At 46.8% G+C, this 27560-nt stretch overlaps 1 protein-coding gene across 1 annotated transcript; it reads right to left on the reverse strand.

Moving 5' to 3' along the window:
* Positions 1–810: 810 nt before the first annotated feature.
* Fdft1 (farnesyl-diphosphate farnesyltransferase 1) lies at positions 811–26716 on the reverse strand. The gene is made up of 8 exons (XM_075949791.1): positions 26520–26716; positions 17273–17370; positions 16036–16219; positions 12362–12490; positions 10919–11110; positions 6288–6464; positions 4966–5118; positions 811–1384 (listed from the first exon to the last, which is right to left on the reverse strand). Exons 1-8 carry the CDS (start codon positions 26616–26618, stop codon positions 1163–1165), a joined length of 1254 nt encoding a protein of 417 aa, XP_075805906.1. The 5' UTR covers positions 26619–26716; the 3' UTR covers positions 811–1162.
* Positions 26717–27560: the final 844 nt, after the last annotated feature.

Below are 27560 nucleotides of genomic sequence, written 5' to 3' on the forward strand. Positions count from 1 at the left end.
AGAGGCTGGTAGGGCAGATGCCAGTGGCAGGCTGGAGCAGCAAGGTGATCTACTGCTCCTCCACAAGTAACAGCAGGTAGCCATCCAGCCCTCTGTTGTGGCGACAGATGACAGGGCCTTAAAATCACTATCATCTGTCTGGTCTTCCAGGTAACCTGCATTTTACAAACTCAGTCATTACAAGGGATTTTTGTTACTTTGTGGTGCTGGGGATCAAATGTAGGGCCTTGTGGTAGTTTGAATGTAATTGGCCCCTTAACCCCAAAGGGAGTGGCACTATTAGGAGTGGCCTTGCTGCAGGAAGTGTGTCATTGTGGGGGCAGGCTTTAGGGTTTCATATGCTCAGGATACCGCCCAATGCGTCAGTCAGCTTCCTGTTGCCTTCTGGTCAAGATGTAGCCAGCACTATGTCTACCTCCATGCTGCCATGCTCCTCGCCATGATGATAATGGATCGAATCCCTGAACTATAAACCGCCACCTCAAATGCTTTCTAAGAGTTGCTGTGGTCATGGTCTTTCTTCATAGCAACAGAAGCCTTAACTAATACAAGCCTTGTGTATATTAGGCAACTGTTCTACCACCCAAGTTATATTCCAGCCCTGGCATGCTATTATAAAAATCTCAAGATCAAAAGCTTTTAGTGGAGGCCACGCTTCTGACAAGTGACCAATGGCACCAATGAACACTTAAAAGCCTTTTGAGTGAGAAAGAAACACCTGCACTCTTGGGAAGCTTGGCAGCCTCACCTAGAACGATGATGATTAACGCCTTTCACTGTCAAGCTGGTGAGAAAAACAGGAACAAGACGGAAGGAAAAGTCACTTCATTTTCTATTGTGATAGGTATTCAAAGGCTGTCTCAAATTAAATAAATTCAATTATTACTCTAGCCAGGTTCACTAGGGTCTTGTGACCATCACGTGTGGCCACCCCATCTAAAGTGCAGCAGTGAGCATGCTGCCAATGGCTACAAGAGGCAGACCACAACCCAACAAGCACCAGGCTGCTGGGGGCAGGCGTCCTTTCCTCCGAAGTTTCTAAAGGTCCCACACATAGTTCTCCGAGGGATTAAAGTAGGGAGAGCGAAAGGGAAGTCAAAATCCACCAGGAGGAAGGTTAAACCATTTCATGTGAACTTCGGCTTCCAGCCAAATAAAAATATCAGTGTTCTCCTGTCTGCATATAGTCTTCTGTGACCTGGGACAGGGTGCTCAGGTACTGCCAGCTCAGAGCAGCCAAGAGCATGACAAACGACAGGTAAATGGGGGAGTAGTGGCTTCGGGAGATGAGCTGACAGTTGGGAAGGCTCTGTGTCCTGATGGTGGAGATGACCTGCTTGGTTTTGCTGGAAGATGGGTCTGAGCTGGGGATCCGGTGATAAATCTGTTAAGGAAAGAAGAACGGGTACTTAGCACTGTCGAGTACGCCACTTATATCTTCCACGGTTTGGTCACCAACAAGAAAACTCAAGTTCTGAAAGCAAGAGCGACTTGCTACTCAGAAAGCTGAATTAGCTCCTAGGCACGTCCTGCTGACGAGGACGCACAGTGCAGCACATATCCCACCAGGGAGCCACTGAGTATCTGGAGAGCTGCCACCGCACACTACTTTAGATCCCGGTACCTCATGGGGACAGGCACGGAGCAGGTGCCTGGTGCATGTTGGCATGATGCAGTTAGGCTGACCAAAGGCATGTGTTGGATGGGGAAGACTGCAATAGCGGGAACAGCAGAGGGCACCGTGCAGTCCTGCCAAGACCTCCTCAGCGCTGCTCCTTACAGGAACCTCCCCCACCTCTGCAGAGTCCCACTCTCCTTCCACATCCATGCCAACACACTGCCTGAGCCATGCCCCTAGTGACTCACATCTGAGTCCCAAATCCACTCACCTGTTCACATAGTCAACAGAGATGGACGACCTGTTCTCAGGAACCCCTGTGCCCTCCCCATTACCTGCAGACTATCTGAGTTCCTTACTGTGAACATACCCTCTCCAAATGCACAGGCCACTGGGAACCTCTCTTCATACTTCTCTCTCCCACTACACCTTCCATACTGCACGTCTATATGCCTTCACCAGTCTCCTGCCTCGCCCTCAAATCTCCAATAAATCAAACACACAGGTTACTGGCAGGAAGTTATGGCAGCCTGAGCCAGAACTGGAGCATGAGTGGAGAGGATAGAGCAAGCATTTTACAGACTCTTAGCCAAGCCCATGGTGTAGCTACAGTTTATCATTTAAGCACTCAGGAGGATGGTGAGTTGAGCACAGCCTGAGCTATACAGTGAGATCATTTAAAAATAAACAGGACCCAGGGCTGGAGAGATGGCTCAGAAAAAATGTGTTCACATCATCCATATGGAAGCTCACAGTCATCTGAAACTCTAGTTCCAGAGTTCCTGGTAATGCAGGACTTCATTCTGCAAAAGCCAGATCACATGAAAGGTGAATGCAGGTTGTAACGTTTTGTATTGATACTGCATAGGTAGACACGTCTGTCTACCATGTATGTGCAGTACCCATGGAGACCAGAGAGGGTGGTGGATCTCTGGCCACGCAAGGGCTCTAGGATGTTCCAGGGATTCCATGATTAAGGCAATGTCATTAACAACTAGAGTTCATGCCCAAGGCTGTAGCTGGGTAACAGCCATGAAACATCTACATGAGAGGAAAAGAAATGAAATCAAGAGAGAATGCAAAGCAATCCAACATCTAAAGACTACGCAGAAGAGGCAGAAAGGTCAGGAGCAGGAAGAGGAGAGGAGAAGCAGGAGACAAGCAAAGCAGCAAAGGTCTCCAAGGAGGAGGAGTCCCTGCGTCAGACAACCTGGGGGGGGAGGGGTGATTTAAAACAAACTGGTTTGGGGGTTTAATCATCAAAGGCCATCACATTTCTTCCTCTTCTGGCTTATACACACCCAAGTGGTAATCTGTACAGTTAAGAAGGCCCAAGAGCCTGGCAAAGCCCAGCCACAAGGAGGCACAGGAACATGAAAACAGTGGCCCTTGCCAAGGCTTTCAGTTGGCAGAGCAGAGGATGGACGTTTCCAGGTATTTGCCCACATATTACTTCTATCCCAAAATAGCAGGAAGACTTCCCCTGGAGGACAGGTTCGCAGGCTGCTCTGAGCTAGGCTTTTCCAGCTACTGCGGAGCCATCTGCCCACCGCTCAGGAGGACACAGGCCTTCACTGCATCTCTCTGTAGGCATTAGTGGCCTCTGGGAAGCCTTTCCCTGCTACATTCTTAGTACAACTGAGGAGACAGACTTCACAAGGGACAATCCGCCTTTCCTGCAACAGCAGAAGTGATCCATGAGGAGGAAACAGGATCGGCTCCAGCTGGCATCTAGACACCAGCAGGTCAGCCTACCTGGAGACCTCATAGAAGTCTTTTTTTTTCTTTAATATATTTATTTATTATGTATACAATATTCTGTCTGTGTGTATGCCTGCAGGCCAGAAGAGGGCACCAGACCCCATTAAAGATGGTTGTGAGCCACCATGTGGTTGCTGGGAATTGAACTCAGGACCTTTGGAAGAGCAGGCAATGCTCTTAACCTCTGAGCCATCTCTCCAGCCCCCCTCATAGAAGTCTTGACTCATTGTGAGACAGCCTCTGTAGCTCAGGCTGACCTCAAACCTCCTGTGCTGGTGAGGATGACCCTGAACTCCTGATCCTCCTGCCTCCACCTCCCCAGTATAGGGATTTCAGCCATGTTCCACCATGGCTGGTTTATATGATGGGGGCTGGGGATCAAACCCAGGACTTTGTGCATGGTAGGCGAACACCACCTGCTGAGTTATACTTCCAGGCTGAAAGCCTTCATTATAAAAACAACACTGAGAAAGGCTGACATTGAACTCAGATTTTATTGCCTGAACTTTATAATTCCATTTTTTCTGCATCAAATATTAATATATCCTTTACTCTGAATTTCGCTGCGGTAACTTAAAGAAAACTAGAAACGCTGGGTCAGAGGTCGGCATGCATTCTCTTTAAGGACCCAAAGCTATTTTTAGCTCTCTGGCCTCCTCTGTTGTAAGTACTCAACTCTGCCCTGAAGTTGCACAAGCAGTCAGACAAGGAGGGGACACAGTGGCTCAGTTACAGCAGCGACATTCACAAAAGCAACATGCCACCTTTGGCCTCAGACTCAACCCCCCAGCAGTACTTCATTCTAGCAGTCAAGAAGCACACAAATAAAAAATAAACTTTAGTGCCCATGAAAGTTTTCAAAAATTAGTGATCAGTAAATTAGGTAATCCCCAAATCATGCCTGTAGTCCCAGGGCTTGGGGAGCCGAAGATGGAGGATTCCAGTGAATTCAAGGCCAGCCTGAGCAGACACTTGCTATGCCTGCTCACCCAGCAGGGGGAGGTGTGCTTGGCTTTATAAGGTGGTTTTGGCATTTGAAATGAGAGTTGCAGAAACAAACAGACCAGGACTTAAGAACTGACTGCAACTTAACAGCCTTACATTGTCTACGTTCCTTCCTGGAGTTTTCAACTGAGGTCTGTGATATGCTAGAACACACACACTGAGTGTCAGGACACGAGATTCACTCAGCCATGCTTTAGCTTCCAGAGCCTCCACTTCATTTCCTTCACCCATCTAAGAAGCTAGGTCTCTAACATCATCTCACACTTCAGGAGACGTGATTCTTCCTGGGGGCTCTGTCTATGGCCTTGCTTCTTTTATGTCACCATGAGTCCTACAACAGGGCTCTCTCTGTATTTTCTTCTTTTTTTATTGAGCTCTACATTTTTCTCTGCTCCCCTCCCTGCCTCCCCCTTCCCTTCAGTGTGTGTATTTTCTAATAAGAGATACCAATCACTCTCTTTAGGCTATAACACTAAGTAGTGAGGACTAACTACTATCCAAAAGTGGTCTGGTTAAACAGTGACATGACTTCATGCATAAAAACAGCTACAAATTACCCAGGATATTAACCCAAAACCCACCTCTTCTATGTACTGTTGTATGATAGCTTTGACGGCTGGCATGTTGGTAGCATCCATCATGAGGGTAACTGCTTGCCCCTTCCGAATCTTCACTACCCCTTTGAAAACCTGCTGATTGTTGTAACAGGCAGCCAGTGTAGCGATGGCCATTACCTACAGGTAACAGGAGGAATCTCAGTTCATGAAGATGTAACACGCAGCGCTGCACACACTCCCGAGAGCCAAGTCTTTTTGTGGAATACCAAGTGTTACAGAGCCAATGTGTACCAGCCAAGCAGTACCACCCGGAGTAGGCCTGTCAGGGTCTACCTTTCCATCTCCACTCCTTTCTCAACAACAGGGCTAAATTATTCTGCCATTTAGTAAAAAAATCCCAACTTATTTACAAACACAAGTAAATCCAACTTTTCCACATGAAAGTGGTAGGTTATTATAACAGAAATATATCTCAAAATAGTATCTAGGAAAGATTTTCTAGTTTATCCTATTATGAACATATTCATTACACATTAAAAATTGTGTGAGATGAAAACAAGGGAAGGGGTACCCGTGCTTAAAACTGAATGATTATTACCCGGATGAAAACCTCAGCAAGGTATCCAGGTTTAGCTGAGCATCATTCAGGGCTGTCAGTACAACGTAAAACCAAGCTTCAGAGGGAGGTAGTTACAGAAGTAACTCGTAAAGGAAATTAGTAAGTGTGAGAATATAGAGGCAGGGCTAGAGAGATGGCTCAGCAGTTAAGAGCACTGGGTGCTCTTCCAGGCCCCAGGTTCAATTCCCAGCACCCACATGGCATCTCATAACTGTCCGTAACTCTAGGGGATCTGGCACCTTCACACATACATATATGCAAGCAAAATATCAACACATTTAATTTAAAACAAGGCTAGGTCTACATTACTATCGAGTACAGAAAAGGATAAAAATCTTTAGGTATTTAGTGAAGAAGTTATTGTATTTATTCATTTCATGTATATTTGCAATGTGAATGACCTACCAAGATGCCTCATGGTAGCAGCCTTATTGGTTTTAACCAGCATGCTGGTGGCCATCTAGGCTGAGGCCACACTTTAATTATTAGCATAATGACCTAGCTAGTTTAGAATGGATGATGGGAAAAGGGTAAATCCAGAAGGAAGGTTCTGGAAAAAAAAGTTGACCTTGCTCCTGAAAGCAATACAAGGACCATGCTGTAGCTCACTAGCTATTCCTGAGCAAAGGAAAACACACCAGAGCTACTTTCCTAATAAACCACGGCCCTGAACACAGCAGAGAGAGGCAGAAACTGTTCCACTCAGCCCAAGCATGACATTCCATACCTGTGGAATAGCACAGAAGTTAAACACACTTTGGTTCCGGAGCCTTGACAGGTAGGTGATGACGTCGGGGATATGGTGCAGGGTATTGGTTATGAGTTCATTTAAGCACTGCACGGCCACATCTATGTTTTCTGGCTTAGCAAAGTCTTCCAGCTTCTTAACGTATCTGCCCCACACCTAGCAGCCAAGAAAGTACAGAACCAGTCAAGAGGTGCACAGGTGGAAAACTTACATGTATTATAAGGTTTCTTCAGGGGTTAGAGGGGGCTCAGTGTAGACCATGTAGCATGCGATGAGTGGGGCCTGGGTTCCACGCTCAGCATCACTTCACTGCTCACCAAGATCCATCTGTCTTAGGCTTCAGGTAACATCCACTTACGGCAACTAGTCAGGTCCAATGACAACAAGAGGCAGAGTGGCATATGGGAAGGTGCCCTTGTAAATAATTAATGTAGCATGCACCAACCAATGTCATAATGGCCTCAGCCTACAGAGGCTTCCTGCTAGCCGGAAGGATGTGAGTCTATTACTGAACATCCCCCCCGCCCCCCCCCCTCACAAATCAGTTCCATCATCACAAGCAAACTGTTCAAACCCTAAGACGGCCAATTCCGCTAAGAATGTTGTCGAGCCAGACCATGGACGGAAGTAGGCAGATGTGCATCAGTGCCTCTGCCTCCCAGGTTGTAGTAACTTGAACTTAGAGTAGTACTCTCTGATCCCTCACTTCCAAAGTGTGAGTTTAGTGGTTGCTTTTATTTTTTGTTATTGTTTCTTTGGAAGCACAAGCTCAGTAAGTAACCTCAAAATCCCTTTCTCCAGTCCCCAATCTCTGGAATGCCAAGATGTTAAGTTTGTAGTTACCCTACCTGGCCTAGTTTCAAGAATTTTTTAAATTTAAAATCACTAAGCATGACTATTAAAAATCTCATTCTACACACACACACACACACACACACACACACACACACACACACACACACACACTATATATATATATAAGTATTATATATATATATGTAATGTATATGTCTATGTGTGTATATGCCACATGTGTGTGGGTCCTAGGAACCAGACTCAGGTCCCATGAGAGAGCAGCAGGTACTCCTAACTGTTGAGCCTCTGCTTCAGTGCCATGTTATCCATTCTTAAATTGCACCCACATCTACCTAGACAGAAGGTACTAAGTTGTTTTGCAGAACCTGGGGGTGGGGGAAACTTGCGGTATAAATGCATGTATCCACCTGCTTCAACAATTATAGACACATAACAAACCTGTTCAATCTACACCCTACTCATAGATTATTTTAAAGTAGGGCTGGATTTATTTTTTTATGCATACAGTCTGATTTCCAAACGGAAGTTGAACTTAGGGCCTCATGCTGTGGGATAATGCTCTTGTATACTATAAAGATTTGTCACTCATATTAGTTTAATAAAACACTGATAGGCTAGTAGCCAGGCAGAAAGTATAGGAGGGGTGACCAGACTAGAAGAATTCTGGGAAGAGCAATGGCAGTCACAGTCACCAGCCAGATACAGAGGAAGATGAGAATGCCTTACTGAGAAAAGGTACCAAGCCACATGGCTAAGCATAGACAAGAATTATGGGTTAATTTAAGTTATAAGAGCTAGTTAATAATAAGCATGAACTAATAGGCCAGTTTATAATTAAATAAGCCTCTGTGTTTTTCTTTGGAACTGATGAGCTGCAGTACCAGGCAGGACAAAAACTTCTGTCTATAGCCTCATGCATGAAGGCAAGTGTTCTACCACTGAGCTACATCCCCTGCCTGGAACTTTTCTTGTATAAATAAAATATCAGGTCACATCTAAACACAAATGATTAATACTTAATATAAAAGTCTTCCAATTTACCTTCCCCCTCACACAGTTTGCTCAAATCTAACCAAGCTCCACATCCAGTACATGCTGGCTATCACTGAGGCAGTCTCTCTAGCCATTCATTTGAAGAAAAGAGTGTGGCGTGTCCTGGAAGATATCCTGACTTTTCTTTTTCTCCGGCCGATCTCATAATGTTTACTCATCCTGCTTTTCTTGTAAATGATAGGTCTGGCAAAAATACTCCACTGATGATCTGTGTCATCTGCCTTTGTTTTTTGTTGTGCTTCCTGAGAAAACCATAGTTCGTATGGACTTCTGGAAACCCTGTTGTTGGAGACAGCATCAGATCCAAGAGGTTGAGGGGCTCAGGCTTCTAAGTATGCTCCCAGCTCCAACGTCTACTCCAAGAAGCAAGCTGGCACCTGTTCAGTGCTCATCATAACGGATGCAGACGACAGGTGAAAGATGCAGAATGAGCTGTGGGAGAAGGGAGCAGAGCCTCCCTGCCCTCTCTCGTGTGCCACCCTTCAGACACTTCTACTTAGTCAGCTATTAAGGCTGAATCCCTGGCCTTTTGGGGTTTTGATAGAGGCTTCAACATGAAGACGGTATAATCAAAGGCCAGTGGAGGTCAATTCTATCTCTACTCACAGACTGTAAGGAGCCCACAGCCACCAGACACCTGTTTGCAAAACACCCATGGGCGTCAGAAGATCTCAGCCTTGGCACCAGGAGGTTGAGGCAGGATGAGCATGAAGTTTAGATCAGCCTGGGCGATATGACGAGCCCTTGCTCAAAAAAAATAAATAAATAAAATAAAGTAAAATAAAAGATCCCAGGGGTTTTAGGAGGTCCGTGCCTGAAAACAAGCACCAAGTGCATATTCTTATTTTAAGTCAAAGATGAGATCAAAGGCAGGAGCACAGGCAACTAGCAATTTTATGATACCAGGTTTATGTAAGAATTTCAGGGGTTTTTGTTTGTTTTGTAGTGCTAGGTATCAAACCAGCTTTCCATGTACCAGACAAGCACTCCACCTCTGATATAGCCCCAGTCCTTTGCCCAATTTCAGTATTTGAAACCAATTCATTTTTTGAGTGTTTACTCAGGCTAGCCGTGAATTCAAAATTTTCTAGCCTCAACCTTGAGGGGGTTGGGATCACAAGAAGGTTCACCATACCCAGTTCTGCTACTAAAATGATTTCACAATGGGATTACTTCTTTCTTTCCTTCCTTTTCTTATCCCCCCCCTTGCCCCGCCACACACAGTTGGTGCCAGGGGTCAAAAACAAGAGCCTCACACCTGTGTGAGAGCGCTGGGCCACTGAGCCGTTCCCCAGCCCCCCGCCATGGGTACAGGAAACACTGGAGGAAACCCACCATTTAAACAGTAGCAGAGTACCTCCTACACTGGGGGCTCTCCCTGGGCCATGACCTAGAGATGACTCCGCAGCAGTGTGGCTCTTCTTCTCCTTCCTCTGCTGTCAGCAGGCGCATTGAGAAATTTTACCTTTACTGTCAACAGCCTCACCAGCAGACAGCCCTAATGAAAAATGGCTGTTTGAGCTGACTAACGCTGGCTAACTGTGAACTGAATGTCTGTGTCATTTCTGTCACACTTCTAGCCTATAATACAACTCTTTTTTTTTAATTAATTAATTTTTTAAAAAAATTTTCAAGACAGGACTTCTCTGTGTAGCCTTGGCTGTCCTGAATTCACTCTGTAGACCAGGATGGCCTTGAACTCAAGAGATCCACCTGCTTCCCAAGTGCCCGAATTAAAGGCTGACTCTTCTACTTACTCTGCAGACTGTAGGCTGAGGAAATGTGCTCATGATTCATGCTGTGTCTGGGAGACTGGGGGCCAGCACAGCCAGACTCCTCTTCCTGGGTGGCCATGGATGCCTGGGCATCATCAGACAAGGCCCTTACCACTCTCCACCACTGAGGCATCACCAAAGCAGAGAGCCAGGCAGAAGCCTCTCTCACATCTGTCTCCCCAAACACCCTATGTACTCATATTTTTGGAAGAGGCTGTCTCTTTGTTGTAATCTTAGCACTTTCAAGGCTGGGCTGGGAAATCCTGAGTTCAAAGCTAGCCTGGGCAAATGCTTAAACTTTAAAATTTGAGATTTTTAACAAAACAGTTCCTTTTATATTAAATATGAATTTTACATCTGTTTTACACTTTGTGACTTTTATCTTTATCCTTTTACCTTTCATCTTTATTCCAAAAGCATGGCTTTAGGTGAACATAAGAAAAGCAGGAAGACAATCCAGACGGCATCTCAATAGTCACTCAGTTTTCAAGCTTCTCTTCAGTGTTGGTAGTTAATTAAATCAGGTCTTGTACTTTCTTCTACCCACATCCTTGTACATCCTTAGCGCGCACGATGTCATGAGCTGCATGTGCGGCACCTTCGCCCCTCACTGTCAGAGACTACCCTGATCCAGTCCGTCCCACTGTGCTGGCACTCCTAATGAAGGTCTGTAGTCAGAGGACTCAGGCTGTGGCTACAGGAATACATTCCGGGGAAAAGCCCCAGCTCTCAGAGCTTAAGTTGGTTTGCCTGGGATTTATCTGTGCCTTGGAGGAAGTCTGCCCAGCCGTGCACAGAGCCTGAATCCCAGGACACAGCGGGTCTAGCCAAGGCAAATGACTAACGCATCTGTACCTTCTGGTGGTGTCTAGGGTAGTTTGATTTAGTCACTTGCGACCACTGGGTTAAACGACTCATTTTTCAGAGTCTAAAATTGTTTTCCCCCAAGTACCCCATGTCAGTTACCTCTCGAGGCCAAAACTCTCTTCCTTCTTGTTGGTCTTCCAGGTAATCACGAATGATATTTGTTTTCTGCAGGAACAGACCCATTGAGTTGGCACATTCTGTGTCTTCACCAACTAAGGGGTCTTCAAACTCTGAGGCCGAGAACAGACGAGAAAGGCCAATTCCTACCAGCCCAGCAACGTAGTGACAATACTGCAAAAGATTATTGTGTAAAGTGCTTTAATAATGACATAGGAAAATCTTGCCTGGTATCTTAGCTACAAAATAGGGAGGCTAGAGCAGAATGTCTGAGCTGTCCTTCTGATTAAAACACAAACACATGAAAAGAATACAATCAAAATGTAACTACATCGTGTTCCTGACACCAAGTGAGCACTCTGCAAGCATTCAATGCACGACCATCCACAAGACCTCAATGAGCATGTCAGGCTATTTTGTGATCTGAACCTAAGCTCTGCAGGAAATAGAAATCACAAACTCTTTAGGTATTTGAGAGGTCAACAAATAAGTGAGCAGGCCACACACACTGTCAAGTCTCCCTTTGTCCAGATGAGCAATCTATCGTAGCTTACAACTCCTAGCCTGACCTGTACTCCACACTACTGGTGAGGAGGAAGCTCTGGCCAGACAAGCTATTACTGTGTGTGTCTGCTTCATCCCCACTCTCCCGACTCTCCTCAGGAAGATGCACCATGCCCACAGGGATAGCCCAGCTCTCCACTCATCAGCGGTTGCTATGGATTCAGTTTCTCTAAAAGCACAAGCTGGGAAGTCTCCCAAGCAACGGTGCTGAGGTGGAGATGCCTTGTGGGAGATGGAGGCCGTGAAGGCTCCAGCTAAAGTGGATCAGTGCAAGTTCTAAATGAGCTTCAGGCTGGGGCTCCCATCTCTTGCTCTTGTGCGCTCTCCATCACTCTGGACACGTTACAGTGAGAACCGCAAGAAGGTCCTCTCTAGATGTGGCGTGACTCCACAGACATTTGAGAAAGAAGGCATGAAAAACTTAGAGACCCCTAATTATTCTTTACCACGGACCTTCTCTAAAAGCAGAAAGAGAAATAGCCCATCTGATGACTCACACACTAACGCGTGCACACACACAGCATTCCGTAACAGAAAAGAAAATACCAGTAACAACAAGCATTGTTCTTAAAATCTGAAAAGCACCGTCACTTCTGTAATACAGGAAATGATTTGGCCATGTACCTGGCAGCTCAGGATACTCTTACAACTCACTTCGGCAGCAGTGAGCCCTCTAGGGCACGGACTACCATTGACAACGTTAAGCTAAGTGGGTGTAAGGACACAGTCAACTTCAACAGACGTTGGTTAAACCAGAAAATCCAGATCTGGAGGCTATGCTGTCCTTGCTCTAAGTTTCACCATGGTGACTGCTGGCTGTCTAACTTAGCAGATGTAGAACCGGCTCACAGAGACACTGACCTTGTCCCAGTCCTGTTTGGAGATCACATGCTTGTCCACAAATTCTGCCATCCCACATCCCATTTTCTGGCAGATGTCAGCAATCACTGTTTGGTATTTTTCCGCCAAATTTCTAAACTCCAGGGAGATCTGAAATGGGGAGCAAACAAAACAAAACATAAGATTACACACACATTTCATGGCACAAGCAGAAGTGCACAGCCCCGCAGAGCTCACAGGCCAGATCAGACAAGCCACTTCCCTTCATCAGTCAGGGTCCCCAAGTACTTCCTTCTTGAAGCTAGTGTCTTTAATTCAAGCAAATGAAAATAAAAATTCCAGTAAAACAAGGAAGAATTCTGTCTTCCTGGAACCTGGAGGGAAGATCTATATTCTTCTTCAGGCTCTGCTACTTAACACAAGCCAGGAGGGCTTCTCCCATAGTTGTGGACTGAGCCACAACCACGGCACACTCCCAGGTCCCTATAACACTTGCAGGCCATTCCAAGGACATGAAGGCACATTATGGTGATAAGTCTCCTGAGACAATAAAGGCCAAATCCCAAACAGGACAAGAGGCTCAAGGCACTTTTGTTAACTTTCAAAGGCAAACTCCTCTCCTTATAGAAGGCCTTGGACAGATTATGATTAAAATCCTGGCTGATTTGTTGTTTTAAGCCCCCACCCTCCTTCTGAGGCAGGTTCTTATTATGATATTCAGAACTGATTTCAACTCCTGGTCCTCCTGCCTTCACTTCTCTGCATTCACTCATGTGTGCTGACATGTCTGGATGTTTTAACCTCTTCTTGTCCTTCGGGTTTTTTTGTTGTTTTTCAGACAAGTTTACATAAATCCTGGCCTCAAACTCCCTATGTAGCTGAGGCTAGCCTTGAGCTCCAAATCCCTCCTGCCTCCACTGCCGCACCTCACCCAGCTATAAAAAGGCAGCAAAATAGATGCACAGATCAGCATCATGTTGCTGGGGCCAGGCACCCTGGGTTCCAACCCTGACTCCCCGTTTGGGCAAGGGACTTGAATTTCTCTGCACCTCAGCTCCCTCGTATGCAAAAATGTAGAAAGTACAGATACACTTCAGATGGTGTAAGTAAAAGCCAGGGGTGGAGGGACATTACAAAGGCTGCGGCAAACCCAATCGCACACTTTAGATCATAGCACTGGGAAGACAGAGGCAGGCGGATCTCTCTGAGTCTTAGGTCAGCCTGGTCTATAGAGTGAGTTCCAGGACAGCCAGAGCACCACAGAGAAACCTGGTCTCGAAAAAACAAAACCAAAAAACCCTCAAGGCTGAAGCAGACAAACACAAGACAGCATGCTCACACACTGTGTCTCCAGGAAAGAGAGTTCACTTGGCTTATTTGCAGAACAAGAGCGTGTACAAATGGAGGTCCGCACATCATATGTGGCAAAACCATTTAAATTTACCAATGGAACTAATACACTGCCCTTGAAAGTACATTCTATCTACCTGGCCTTGATGAGCATACTTGTTGCACTTGGGGGGCAGAGGCAGGAGGACCTCTGTGAGTTCAAGGCCAAAACCTGATCTACAAGAGCTAGTTCCAGGACAGGCTCCAAAGCTGCAGAGAAACCCTGTCTTCACCTCTATCAGGATATAAATGGCTAACGATAACAAGTGGCTTCTTTTCTGGCCTATATTTTTAGCTCCCTTTTCTCTAGCTGGGACAGTTCGCTGTTTCCTAACCTCCTTGTGCAAACAGGAAAAGATCAATTTACTGCTCACCTTTGAAGCCCTTCAAAGCCAAACATTCTCTTCCATTGGACTGCCACATGTATCAAGGAAGACACTGGGCTTTACCAACATACTTGACGCAGATCTGAAAATTACCTATCTCCCCCAAATTACTTTAACATTCTCACAGTTTTATATTCTTTCTGTTGGGCAAATGAGGCTAACTTAACTGTTTTGGTTCCTTGAGACATGATTTTTCTGTGTAATAGCCCTAGCTGTCCTGGAACTCACTCTGTAGACCAGGCTGGCTTTGAACTCACAGAGATCCACCTACCTCTGTCTCTGAGTACTAGGATTAAAGGGATGCGCCACCACTGCCTGGTGGTTACCTTAAATTTTTATGATTCATGTAAGAAAATTATCCCACAACCAGAAAGTATTTAACGGTTGTAATGTCCCTGTATGAAAAGTAGCTTGGGCCAGATGTGATAGCACACACCTAAAATCCCAGCACCCGGGAAACAGAGGCAGGTAGAGCTCTGTGAGTTCCAAATCATCTAGCTCCAGGCCAGCCAAGGAAACATACTGAAATCCTGCTTCAAAAACAAAGCAAAATGGATTTTTGGAGGCAAGTCTGGTATTCCTTAGGCGGTTGGGGTAGGAAGGTTAGCTTAAAACACAAAGTGGGTTCATGGTCAGCCTTTGAGAAGAAGGCAGGCTGAGGATACAGAACAGTAATAATAAATAAGAGTACCTAGAGACCAGAGGGCCCTGGGTTCCATACCTAGTACTGAAGTGAAAAGCAAAATCCATGTCTGTTTCTAAAAGGACACACCAGGGGGCTCACAGCACGTCATCGACACTGGCAGGGCTCAGAGGCTCGGTGCTGGGTTTCAGAGGAAACTTGCATGGACCATCAGGTACCTCGAAGACACCAATGCACCAGTTTCTCCCCTAGCTCAGAGCTCTAACAGCTCAGGCATTTCTCCAGTCTTTCTTGGAGTCATAACACAGTGCACTAGATTTTGGGCTTTGGCCCTGTAAACATGATCTCAGCAAGTGGAAACAGCCCTTGCCCAAAAGGAGTCTTTTTCAAACCTCCTTTTCAACCCCCGCCTCCGGTTCACCTGACTCCCTCCCACTCAGATGTGCAGACTAGATAGATTCCTTCATTGTAAACGTCGGATGAGGACTGTTCTCTGTTCTCCAAAACTCTAGCAACTATGCAGTAAACAGATGCCCTCTTTAAGGTATCAGGGACCACGTGACTTGGCTAACCATGCAAATTCTAGAAAAGGACGAAGTGAGGTCCATGTACAAGAGGTTTAGAGTCCCTAAAGCTTGGGGATTTAACTATAATCCACCTACACAACACTTAGTGTGCACCAGGCACTGACCTAAGAACTTTGTACCTAAGGAACTACCCAACTTTTGCAGCTCCACCCATGCAGATTGGGATACTGAGTCACAGCTCAGGGGAAGTGCCAAGGATTTCACCTGGCTGCTGTAGCAGCCCACACCCTGCCCACAGATGACCCATGCTGAGCAGCAATCCCAGCCAGCCAGCCTCACTGAAGGCTACACCACAATCAATAGCTCCGGGAGAGCCAGTCTGAACATTCACTTAAATTTTTGGGGGGGGGGAGGGGGAGGGAGGGTATCTTTTAGAAGCCTGAACTGTGCAATGGTATGGAAGTCTTTCTGTATGAACAGACCAGGACATCTTAACAATGCTCTGTAGAAAGAGAATTAACAACACTAGAATCAGGGAGCTGTTATGTCTCTACACACAGAAACCGATGTAGGGAGGGGTCTCTACCTCATTACCAATGAGTAAGCTGGGATCCTAAGCAGAGACATTTGGTGCTGGACTCAGCTGCCAGAGTTCTCGGCCATCAGGTCTCCGGCTGCCCTCAGCCCCGGGGCTGACTGACAACAGCACTGCCAATTAGCAACATATGTACCCAGAAGAGAGTCCACTACCGTGGGGAAGTCCTCCAGCACTTGGCGGTGCTTCTCCTTGCTCTCCATGAAGCGCCACTCTGGTTCATAGAGGAAAGTGTGAAAGTTGCGCAGCATTGGGATCTTCTTCTCCACACTGATGGTCATGTCATCTTCCACGGTGTCCAGAGCGCGGAGAACCAGATAAAACACACACACTGCGTGGCTGTAAAAAAGGAAAGGCTATTAGCAGGGCAAGGAGCATGCACCTTTCAACATTTATTTATTCATTTCGTGTATGGATTGATGTTACGTGTGTGTGTATGTGTGTGTGTGTGTGAGAGAGAGAGAGAGAGAGAGAGAGAGAGAGAATGTGGGTTCTGGGGACCCAACTCAGGTCGTCAGACTTGGCAGCAAGCGCCCTTCCCCTGCTAAACTATTTCATTAGTCTCTTTTTGAAAATATTTATTTTTAAGCCACATTTAAAGCAGAATAGTACTTCATGCCTGTTATCTTAGCTTTGGGAGGTTGAGGCAGAAGGACAACTTGGGCTACAGAGTGAGACCCTCCTTCAATAACAGTCATTTAAACTGTGCCGGGCCATTTTCTAAGTGGTCTTCCCAGTAACTCTACAGAGCTAAGAAGTGATGTTACAGACTATCAATCTTATATTTGTTACCCTGTCTTAATGGGAGTGATAAACTCTAGAGTTTTGTAAAAAGTGATAACCTAAGCAGGTGGGTGCCATACCGTAACTCCTAGAATGCTTTCCAATTAACCAATGCATGTCAGGGACCAACAGTTTAGACCCACGTTTAGAGAGAACTAGGCTTTTGCAGGCACAAAACTTTTCAGCATGAATGCTGTCGTGGTAACCACTGCAAACTTGTGTGCAATGTGAACATTATGAAGTCTCAGTTATGCTTAAAATGTAAGGTGACAAACGAGCTAAGAAAAAACACCAGGCCTGCTCACTGACAAGTGCGGGTGCCAGGCCTAAAAGAAGGTAATAAACACGGCTGCCCCACCCCCTTCTCTGAAAGGACTGGCCTGAGGACAGACATTGGTAGATGGCCAGGTGTCTGGAAGGGCATTTGCAAGTAAACACGTGGGCGCAGTGTGTGTGTGGAGGGGGGAGGGTTAGTCCTGCCTAAGCCACAACAAGGAGCCCATATTCTTTTTAAGGAGCCCATAATTCTAAGCAGTGAGCCAATGTGGCTGCAGTGACTCAAAGTCCCCTGGATAAGCGGTCCTCCGGGAGTCAGGGCTCTCCACTAACCGCATTTCCCCATCCAGCGCCTGGATAACGGCGGCGAAGCTGCGACTGGTCTGATTCAGATACTTGTAGCAGGTCTTCAAGCTGCTGCTGAGCGAGTCCTGTGGGCAGAGAAGACATACCGCAGTGGCAGACGTGGAGCAGGAGTGGGGCTGGGGCAGGCAGCTGGCAGTTGGGCTCCGAGCCCAAGACCAATCCTTGCAAGGCCAGGCGGTGAGGGGCCAGGAGCAGCACCGTGGGGGCGAGCCAGGAGTCCTGGGCGCAGCGACCGGGCTAAGCACCAAAGTGCGCTTGACCAAGGCCATGGCCTTGGTGCTGCCGGCGGCTGCCATGGGGAGTGCAGCGTGGAGCCCTTCCTCCATAGGCGCCCACCTCAGGGCGGAGATCGGACAGGGCTAGCACTGGCCAGAGCAGAGGGAGCAAGCCTCACTCACCAACACGTGCAGGTCCGGACCACGCCCCCTGTCGCTTCTGGCCACGCCCCCACCAGCAGGAACCCCTTGCCCACCCTTCTGCTGCACTTTCTCCTGCCACCACAAATGGTCAGGGTGAGGGGGACACGGACTGGCGCGGCTCAGAAAGGCTGGCTCTCTCTCCCTGTGTTTTTCCAAAACAAAACTATTTATGCAGGCTCCTCTGAATCCCTTTTCAACTAGGCTGGCCTTTGGTAAACTGAAGTGCTCTGTGTTTGTGGTCAGTCTTACTACGGAGCTCTGGCTGGCTCAGAAATTGGAATGTAGACCAACCAGGGTGGCCTCGGACTTGATCGTGCACCCTCTTCTACCTCTACCTCCCCCGAGTGGAGTGCTGAGATTACGCGTATGGACCACCACACCCAACAACGGGTCTGTCTTTGCACTGCCCAATTTTAGCCGAAATTGTCCAACCTAAAAACATGACCACACTGTCTCATCTAAACAATAACCCCTTACCCTCTCAAGTTTCCCTTAATAATTGGGATAGAGTCCATTTCTACTCTGAGGTCTCTTTACCCCCACTGCGATTATTTTCTTCTGAAGAGAATCTGGCTTCAACAACTGCTGCACTGCGTGGCTGGCCCCAGCCTTGCTTAAGACTGCCAGAAACCTTCAAATCACTGCTCTTAGCAGCGGTATCAGGGGTGTGCAGTGAGCTGGTCTTCGCATAGGAAACAAGGAAGGGCTAAATACACTTTGCAAGGAACTGGAGGTTTGGAAGGCGTCTAACTACAAATGCCAAACCAAACCTGCGGTCTTGCGCTGTGTGTGTGTTTTATATGAACGTTTTATGAGCAAGAAAACTGAGCCGAAGGTATAGCATTTCCATGTGCCCCTTGCACACAATCTCTCCCCTCATTCTAGGAAACGGGAAACACAATTATCGACTGGGGGAGTCGCTTTTGAGATACGGCATATCTGCTAGTAGGCAATCCACAGCTGCACTGGAATGGCAGGGAACCTTGGACCCTGGTGGGTCCTGTGAGCTATGTCCTTTTTTATTTGTATTTCCTACATTTCCTAATATGAATACACATCATTTTGTCCAAAGAGTAAGGTTTTCTTTTTTAAAAAAAGATATATAATCCTAAGTTTCATTTTGTTGTCATTTTCAATAAGATATACTAGTTAAAACCAATATTTACTGATCAGCATATTTAAGTAAAATTCACAATCAAGCACATGAAAACAACCCACAGAGTTTCAGTGAATAAAGCAATACATTCATGGAGGATTTTAAAATACACTCTTTCAGAAGGTAGAAAGGTAAGGATTCACAAGAAAAAACTGAGTAACTTCTCTTTTGGGATACTATGTTACTCTTGTAGCCCAGGCAGGCATGGAATTCATGGCAATCCCCCTGCCTCAATCTCTTCACTGCTCAAATCACAGCTGTGATCCACACCCAGGGTGAGCAACTCTGACAGCTCACTGACTCATGCCCCGTGAGTATCATCTACGGTGGCAATGGTCTAGGGGCTGCTCTCACAGGAAAGCAATAAATACAAGGGGACAGTGGCACTGGGTTTGGAGAGCAGTCTTAGGGAGCGATCCTCACCCCATCAACCCGAGGAGACCAGCTACAGGACTCGCTTCCTCTGTGCCCTCCACATCACTTGTTTCTGGTTGCAGCATGTCACCCTGAAGAACAGGCCCCCAAAACGACTAAGAATAATCCTACCAAGAACTACACTGCTCTCTGAATGTTGGCAAGATTTCATATGTGAACTTCCTGTATGTACGTCACAGCTCCTGTCCTTAGGGGGTCGCCCACGTTTTTTCACTGCTGCTTGAGGCTAAGAACACACCCAGAACTCTCCGCAGCAGGGAAGACAGGACTCAAGGGCATTTAGGACAAGGGTACAGAGGGCTACAGAGGGCTGAACTCCCAAGACTCAGGCTCCAGCAGCTACCAGCACCACTCCTATTTCCCCCTCGGCCATAGCCCCCGCCCCCCCCCTTTGTCTTTTTCAGACAGGGTTTCTCTGTGTAGACCTGACTGACCTTGAACTCAGAGGTCCGCCTGCCTCTGCCTCCCAAGTGCTAGGATTTAAGGCGTGCGCCACCACTGCCTGACTGTCTTGGTTTGCTTAGGACAAGAAAATCTAAATCTTAAAAACCAATGAAACTCAGAACTGGATTTAACAGCAAGATTAACAATTGCCACTTATTAGGCACCCACTGCATGTCAAACACAACACAAACATTACCCTGAACCCCTCCTGAACTTCCTCAAGGAAGGTGTAACAGGCTACAATCCATGCCACACAGGTAGCAGAGGTCATACTTTTTAGTGTTTCGGACAACAAACCATAATATAGTCAATAATGTTGAGTCTTAAGAAAAAACCTTTCAGTTACTCAGGCATGGTGAGCACAGCTGTGGTTTATTACTTGCGAGGCTGAGGTGAAGGGTGAAGACGCCATCTGGGCTATACCCCAAGACCTCTTGGCATAAAGGAAAATAACAAAAAAAAATATAAAATAAAAAAGAAACAAAACCCCTTTCATTCCCAGCCTGGAAAAGCAGGCTGTTGCTAACGTACTGTACCCTCGGTGCACTGCTATCTTACTGATGATAAAGAAACATGGAGATTAAGTTACTAACGAGAACATGAATGTCTAAATAGTAAGAGTTACACTTGACAGAAGCCAAATCTCCTTGGAAAAGGTTGGCTTCTTCTATTTTGTGGCCTCTGAGTAATGTCACAAAACTTGCATATGGGGGAATGCATTTAGATGGGCTGATATGCCCAGTTAATGACAAATTATTTGAACTTGATTTTTTTTTTTTTTAGGGTACTGTGTCAGTGTGTAGTCCTGCCTGTCCTTTCAAAGATTAAAAGCACGCACCACTAGGCCTGGCCTGAACCAGATTTGTTCTTTGTTACAGAAATAATCAGTTCTCGATATTGTTTAGGGTACATTTCCCTCAGTGTTTTCTTATTGTTGTTACTTAAGAAAGAAATGTTAAATGAAGAGAAATTCGTTTTCCTGTTTGTTTCCCCGAGTTAAAGGTATATTAAACTATTGCTATTTATTTATTTATTTATTTATTTATTTATTTATTTATTTATTTATCGACTTGAGCTATTACCATGGCATTTAGGGTGGTCTGAAACTTCTGGGCTCACGTGAGCTTCCTGCCTCCACTTCTAGAAGAACATGCACCACAGCATGTACCTCAGTGGTAGCACCTGGTTAGCATGCTCGAGGCCTTGGGGTCAACTTCCAACACTGGGCGGGGGAGGTCTCACAGTGGCTTACAAAGTGCTCAGTAAACACACTGGCCATCAAAACCCTCCAGGAAAAAGGGACAGCCCGAGCCAAGTCTCACTTCCTCTGCCCCTTGCCATGGCCACCCAGTCTCCAAGAGTCTCATTTTCTAGAGGGAGAGAAAAACAGTTCCCTGCTGTAGATCACAACCCTAAGATCTGCCATCCCTTGACCTCACCACTCTGACCTCCTGCGACTATGCCTTTGGTAATTAGTTCTGCCTGAAACTCTGGGGACTTGTCTTACCTCTATCACCCAATAGGACCTGTTTGACAAAAGCCAGGTCTTTGTATAGTGTGTGTTTTTTGTTTTTAATTTAATTACACAGACCAGTTCTTGCCTGCTAGCTGGGTTCTGGCAACACCTGAGCTTTTGAGGCTGAACAGTCTCCAAGGCAGAAAGCAACAGAGGTGCTGTGCGGCCAGGCCTGGCTGGCCCTCCCGAGGCACACTTACAGGCCTGTGAGGGGAAACTCCATCTGGAATCTACACCTGTAATCTGCAAAGTGGCAGCAACAACAGGACTTGTCTGTCCCTTTCAGATTACTAAGAGGGACGAAGTGCACTAAACTGTTAACATGACTCTTCTCATCACGAAGGAGTCTTTCTCTCCTCCCTCGCTCCTGGCTCTCTGGGTGACATTTGGGTCCAAGTGCACAGTAACAGATGTGACACATGCAGAATTCTGAAGTGTGTGTGTATTGGGGTCTGCTCCCTTCCAGTGTCCATGAGTCCCAAGACGAGCCTGCAGGCTGATGAGATGTGTGTCTCCCCTAAACTGGCTGTAACCTGCTAACCACCCCTTCATCCAGCCACAAGCTTGCCTGTCAGCTGAGCATGCCATGGAGAAATGGACCCAGCTGTCCCAGACAACTGGGAACTAAGTAGCAGTTGTTACTTTAAACCATTACGTTTGGTTCCCTAAACTTAGGACAAACACACGCACAGCATGATTTGACATCGCCTCCTCTTACTAGTTCCCTGGCATCAGGAAGCAGCACACGTTTCCCCAACCCCAGCCCTAAGGTTTGGGAGGATTTGTCCTCATTAACGCTAAATGAGAAGCTGGTGAGATGCCTCAGAGGATTAGGGTGCTTGCTGAACAGGACTGGTGACCTGAGTTCAACTCCTAGTACCCGTGTAAAGCAGATAGTGGCGAGAATAAACGCCACAAAGTTGTCCCATGGCTGCCACGTGTGCAGTGGTGTATGTGTACGAGTAAACACACACAAGGAAATGCGTTCTTAAAAATCTAATTTAGGGGCTGGAGAGATGGCTTAGTGGTGAAGAGCACGTCCTGCTCGTCCAAAGAACCTGGGTTCAGTTCCCAGCACCCACAGGGCGGCTCGAAACTACCTGTAACTCTAGTTACACATATACACAGACACACATACAGGCAAAACCCCAACGTACACTAATTAAATCTTAGAAAAAGATTAAAAATTAATTTAAAAAAATCTAAGTAATAGACTTAGATAATAGATGGCTATAAGACAACATCTTCTGCCCTGGGACTCACAAACTAACCCTAGGGTGGCCTAGAACGCACAGAAATCTCCTGCCTCTGTCTCCCAAGCACTGGGATTAAAGGCATGTGCCACCATGCCCATCAAAAAAAAGAGAAAAGAAAAACATTTTTACTATTTGTTCATTTATTTTTGTGGAGGATAGCGAGGGCCACAGCGCATATGTGGAGATAAGAGAACAACTTGCCGGAGCTGTGTTCCACTTCTACCATGTGGGTCCTGGGAATTGAACTCAGGTTGTGAGTCTTGCTGGTGGATGCCTTTACCTGCTGTGCCACCTTGCCCGTCAGGCTACGTGATAGTTCCTAAGTTACTTTACTTTTTAAAACCTCCGAACCACTTAAAATAGGCAGTTGTGTGCATCAAGCCGGTGTGTCCACCTCTTAGCTAGCTTTGAGCAGGCTGCTTAATGTACCTCTGTGGTCCATTATCCTAGGGATGAACACTGTATTGGGAGAGAGCGCTCTGGAGGGGTTGGAGAGATGACTCAGTGGTTAAGAGCAAGTACTGCTCTTGCAGAGGACTGGAGTTCAGTTCCCAGAACTGGTATCAGACAGCTCACAACCACCCCTAACTCTAGCTCCAGGGCAGGATCTGATGCCCTCTGCTGACCTCACAGGTACTGTACTCACCTCCACAAACCCACATAGACACTGACACACACACACACAATTACAACATTAACTAAATGTTTTTTAAAAGAGAGAATGAACAATCTCTACTCAGACTGAGTCAAAACCCAGCTTCATAGCTATAGGACCTTAGATAACTTACTAACTTCCCTGAGCCCCTTCTAGAAAACACAAAACCAGTAGATCCTCAAAGGGTGACAGATGGGAGGTTATGTAAAACAGTGTTTGGCACAGACCAAGAGCTAATAAACATTAGCTAACTGTCATGGCACTCTCTAACTCAAAGGCACACACTTCTGTTTCAAAAGCCTTTCAGCAAGGTACAATGATGGAGAGAAAGCCCCAGGCAGGTGTCCTTACAGATCTGGGATGTCCACAGCGCTAAACCTGAGGAGACTGCCTGAAAAAGCAGGTGAACACTGGCAAGGGGCAAACAGTCAAGGTATGGCGCAGAAGAGCCTTGTCTGCAAGTACTGGCCACAGCATGCCAGCAACAAGTGTGTTCGGCTCTGAGCTAGATCTGGACAGTTGGCTGCTTTAGTTGTTAATGAATACTTATCTCCTAGTAAAGATATATGAGGAGAAAGAAGTTAAGTGTGACCAAAAGAATATATACTTAACCTCAAGTACAGTGGTTTGTTATAGTACTTTTGGTATTTTCCTGCATGAAATATCTTGTAATGAAAATGCATTTTTAATTGGGCTTGGAAGCTCACACCTGCAATCCCAGCACTCAGGAGGTTCAGAGTTCAAAGCCAGCCTGAGTGAGACTGTCTCAAAACATAAAACGCCCAGTGCGTTATAGGTTCTGAAGTAGCCAGATGAGAACTGCCCAATTACCATATAACCATGGAAACTGAACTTTAAATGAAAAGGAGGAGCAGGGACATGGCCTGGAAAGTGTCATACTACAAATAACTAAAGGACACAGCTTTGTGGCAATAATACTTTCTTGGTCTGTTGTTGTTCAAAACAAGGTCTCAGCATGTGTTCACAACTAGCCTCGGAACTCAGTCTGTCGAGCAGCCTGACCATGAACTCCTAGAAATCCACCTCCATCTCCTCTTATGGTAGGCTTAAAGGCGTGTGTGCCACCACGCCCGGCTGTGAATCTGTATTCTTAAGAGAATATGAGAGTTTTAATACCTCAGGATCTGTATTCCGAAACTGGCTCTAAAAGCAGCAGAACAAAGGGTTGAAGTTGAGTCCAAGAGTTTCTAAAACCTGAACTTCCCAGAAGGAGGGAAGGCAGAGAACACGCCTCCCTGGTGGGGAAACTACCATCACCAGTGCCGCCAGGGGACCTGAACTGTAAGCTTAGGCTCCCCATCCCTTCAAGAAGCTGACAAACAGAGGCGGCTTCCCCCTCTAAGAGCTCAAATGAGCAACAACATCCAGCCTGGAAGCATTGGGATTTCTGAAGATTTGTAAACGTGCAATGTGAATATGTAATCTTGGTAACAGTGCCCGCGTCCAAACAGGCAATCCTTTCATGATTCACCTGGGCCTCTCACGCACACAGCTGACAGGTAACTTTTTACAATCTAACGTATCTGCATTTTCAAGATGATCTGTCACCTGCACGTGTGAAGTCAAGTGTGGCAGCGGGTACTGATGGTATCACATCAGTGCTCAGAGAACTCTTCCTAATACTGAGCCAAATGAATATTCGTTCACAAAAGCCACAGAACATTTGAAAGCTCTTACTTCCTTTCAGTAACCCTGAAAAGATTAAACTCACATCCTAACAAGAACTGATTTTTCCCCTCCTGTCAATTTCCTTATGACCCTCACTATCCGGCCACACTCGGGAAAGGGCACCAGGTTTAAAAGTCTAGAAGCTTCTCCAAGGCAGCTTTGTTCCCTACTTCTTCACACATGTTGACAAGCTACATTATAGAAAGCCATAAAGACGCACTTATGAAGAAAATAACCCTATTTTCTATCTTAAAATCCAGAATTGTCAGGTGTGGGGTGGTGGTGCACCTTTAATTCCAGCACTCAGGAGGCAGAGGCGAGCACGACCAGAGACAAGTGGATCTCATCTCAAAAGTAAGCTCCGAGGCAGCCAGGGCCACACAGTGAGACCCTGTAGAACCAAACAGAGACTTTTAAATCAGAACAAGCCTGCGACAGAGAATCTTACACCTGGAAGTCAGCCTGGGAGCTGACTACCAGACTATAGGGTCTCTGAAGATGAACAGTACTAGAGAAAGCAGGTAGGCGAACCTCACAGGTCAGAACGCCTTCCTCAGATTTCTACAAAACATTCTGGAGACACTTTAGAAGGGTCCTGACAAGATGGAATCGGCAGTGACTGGAGAAGGCAGTAAACTGGCCTCCCCAGAGGAAGTGAACTACCTGTCGCTGGAGCGGTCACAAGACCAAGTGACTTGCATTATAAAGCAGAGATTCTTTGCTTTTGGTCATTCTTCCTTAAGAACCTGACAACTGTGCACCCTTCTCCCCTGATAGGTACTCTTTGCATTTATTTCTTTGGGGGTCCCATCTGTCGATGCTATATGGCCATCCGTGGCTTACCCAAAACAGCACCTATCTATCACGGTGTAGGTGTCCCGTAAACAGGCATCATCGCAAGGGCAGAGAGGTGGCACCTGTCAGAGCTAATGAGGATTCCGCGTTATGAAAAAAATTAAAGTGATTCAATGAAGAATCTCTTTAAATAAAATACAGTGTGATGTTTCCAGGGGATGGGAAAAATTTAAGGCTTCTGATGTAAACCATTAATTCAACTGGATGTGCATTCATACAACCGTTACATACTCTTATTACAAGAGTGAACATCACCATAAACGCACACATGTAACGAAGGGTACAGTGCGATGAAATACAAACAAAAACCAAGCTCTGGCCTTTCAGCAGACAACATCTAGCAAGAACTTGGAGATTATGTACACAAGAAAACATAGGAAGCACCCGGGAAGGAAATAGGGGCTTGCAGGAAGGTGAGGGAGCTTATGAGGGAGGTGATGTGTCTGAAAGCTGGAAGGAGTGGTGGGTGTGGAGTTAAATTTTCTCAAGTCTGTTCTCTCTAATCTCAATCTTGGAACGCAGCCGTTGGAGTAAAAATAAACCCTCAAGTTTGGGGGGGGGGGGGGAAGTGCGCAGGAAAAGTAATGGCTTGAACAAGCAGAAACCTTTAAAAACAGGTATGGGGTAGGGCGGGACATGTCAAGAGGATGATAGGGTCCAGCTGGGGTGTGGGACCCAGGCCAGGAAACCCCCCTTCCAAAGAGACCGGAGCGGTCGTGGCCGTTCTCCGTTATCTCCGGTGCGTGCAGCCGCCACAGACCCGCGAGGGTACAGGGATGCTCGGCCTACCTGGTCCATCTTTGGTATGAACTTCCGCTGGCCTCCCATGCGGAATCGCAGCAGGTTGTAGAACTCCTCCGGGTGGCCGAGACACTTCACGAACTCCATCCTTGGCGGCTGCCGGACGCCAGGCTCACCTGTCTGGATCTCCGTCTCTCCCTGGTGTCTAGATACTCGGAATCGGCCAGGGCTAGGAGGCGGGGCCAGAGCCGGACGCCCCGCCCACCTCCCGCCCTCCTCAACCGGCCCCGCCGCTCGCGCCGCCAGCCCAGGGCGAACGCAGTGGACTGACGGGCGTTGATTGGTCAGAGCCTCTCGCACCAGGAAGACGCCGGCCAATAGGAGGCCAGAGGTGCCTGGCGCGATGACCACACCCTAGAATCTGATTGGAGGGCTAGAAAGAGGCCAGCGAACGCGATTGGTTCCCAGAAGAGGGTCTTTGTTTGCTAGCTGCGTGTCGGAGGTGGGCGGCGAGCTCCGCGCGTGGGTAGACGTTCGGGAGTGCGGAGACCCACGTGTTCTCAGGTGCCGGGAAGAGAGGTTCGCTTGCTCCAGCGCGCCTCCTCCCCTAGTTATCTTTTACCTCTTAAGACGCCTAAGGGATGGGCTAGCAAAGCGGCGTCAGACTGGGAGGAGAGCAGGGACTGGAAATGTGATTAGCGGCTTGTAGATCGCCGTGGAGGATCACGGTAACCGGAGCTGCCTGTCACTCGGGCTCTACACTGTGTCCTAAGGAATATAGGTTTCCAAGAGAAAGTAGGTTTCGTGATTTAAAAGAAACAGGGTAAACAGAGTCTTGCTTTCCTCTGAGGAGAGTTTCCTGTGGCTTTCCTGAGCCCCATGAAGCTTCATGTGGGACAGCCTACAGTATTTCTCAGACGCCCCCATCCCTCATCTGTGAGACACCACGCAGATGATTCTTGGATCGTATTTTCTACGCTACTAAAACAAAGAGAACTGGGCTCTTGATGGACATACCTCTCATGTTCTGGTTAATAAACCAGGATTTCTGCGGTGCCTGCAAAATCTGCACAAGATTGGGCCCCACCT

Source organism: Microtus pennsylvanicus, chromosome 15, assembly GCF_037038515.1.
Source record: "Microtus pennsylvanicus isolate mMicPen1 chromosome 15, mMicPen1.hap1, whole genome shotgun sequence".
NCBI lineage: Eukaryota > Metazoa > Chordata > Mammalia > Rodentia > Cricetidae > Microtus > Microtus pennsylvanicus.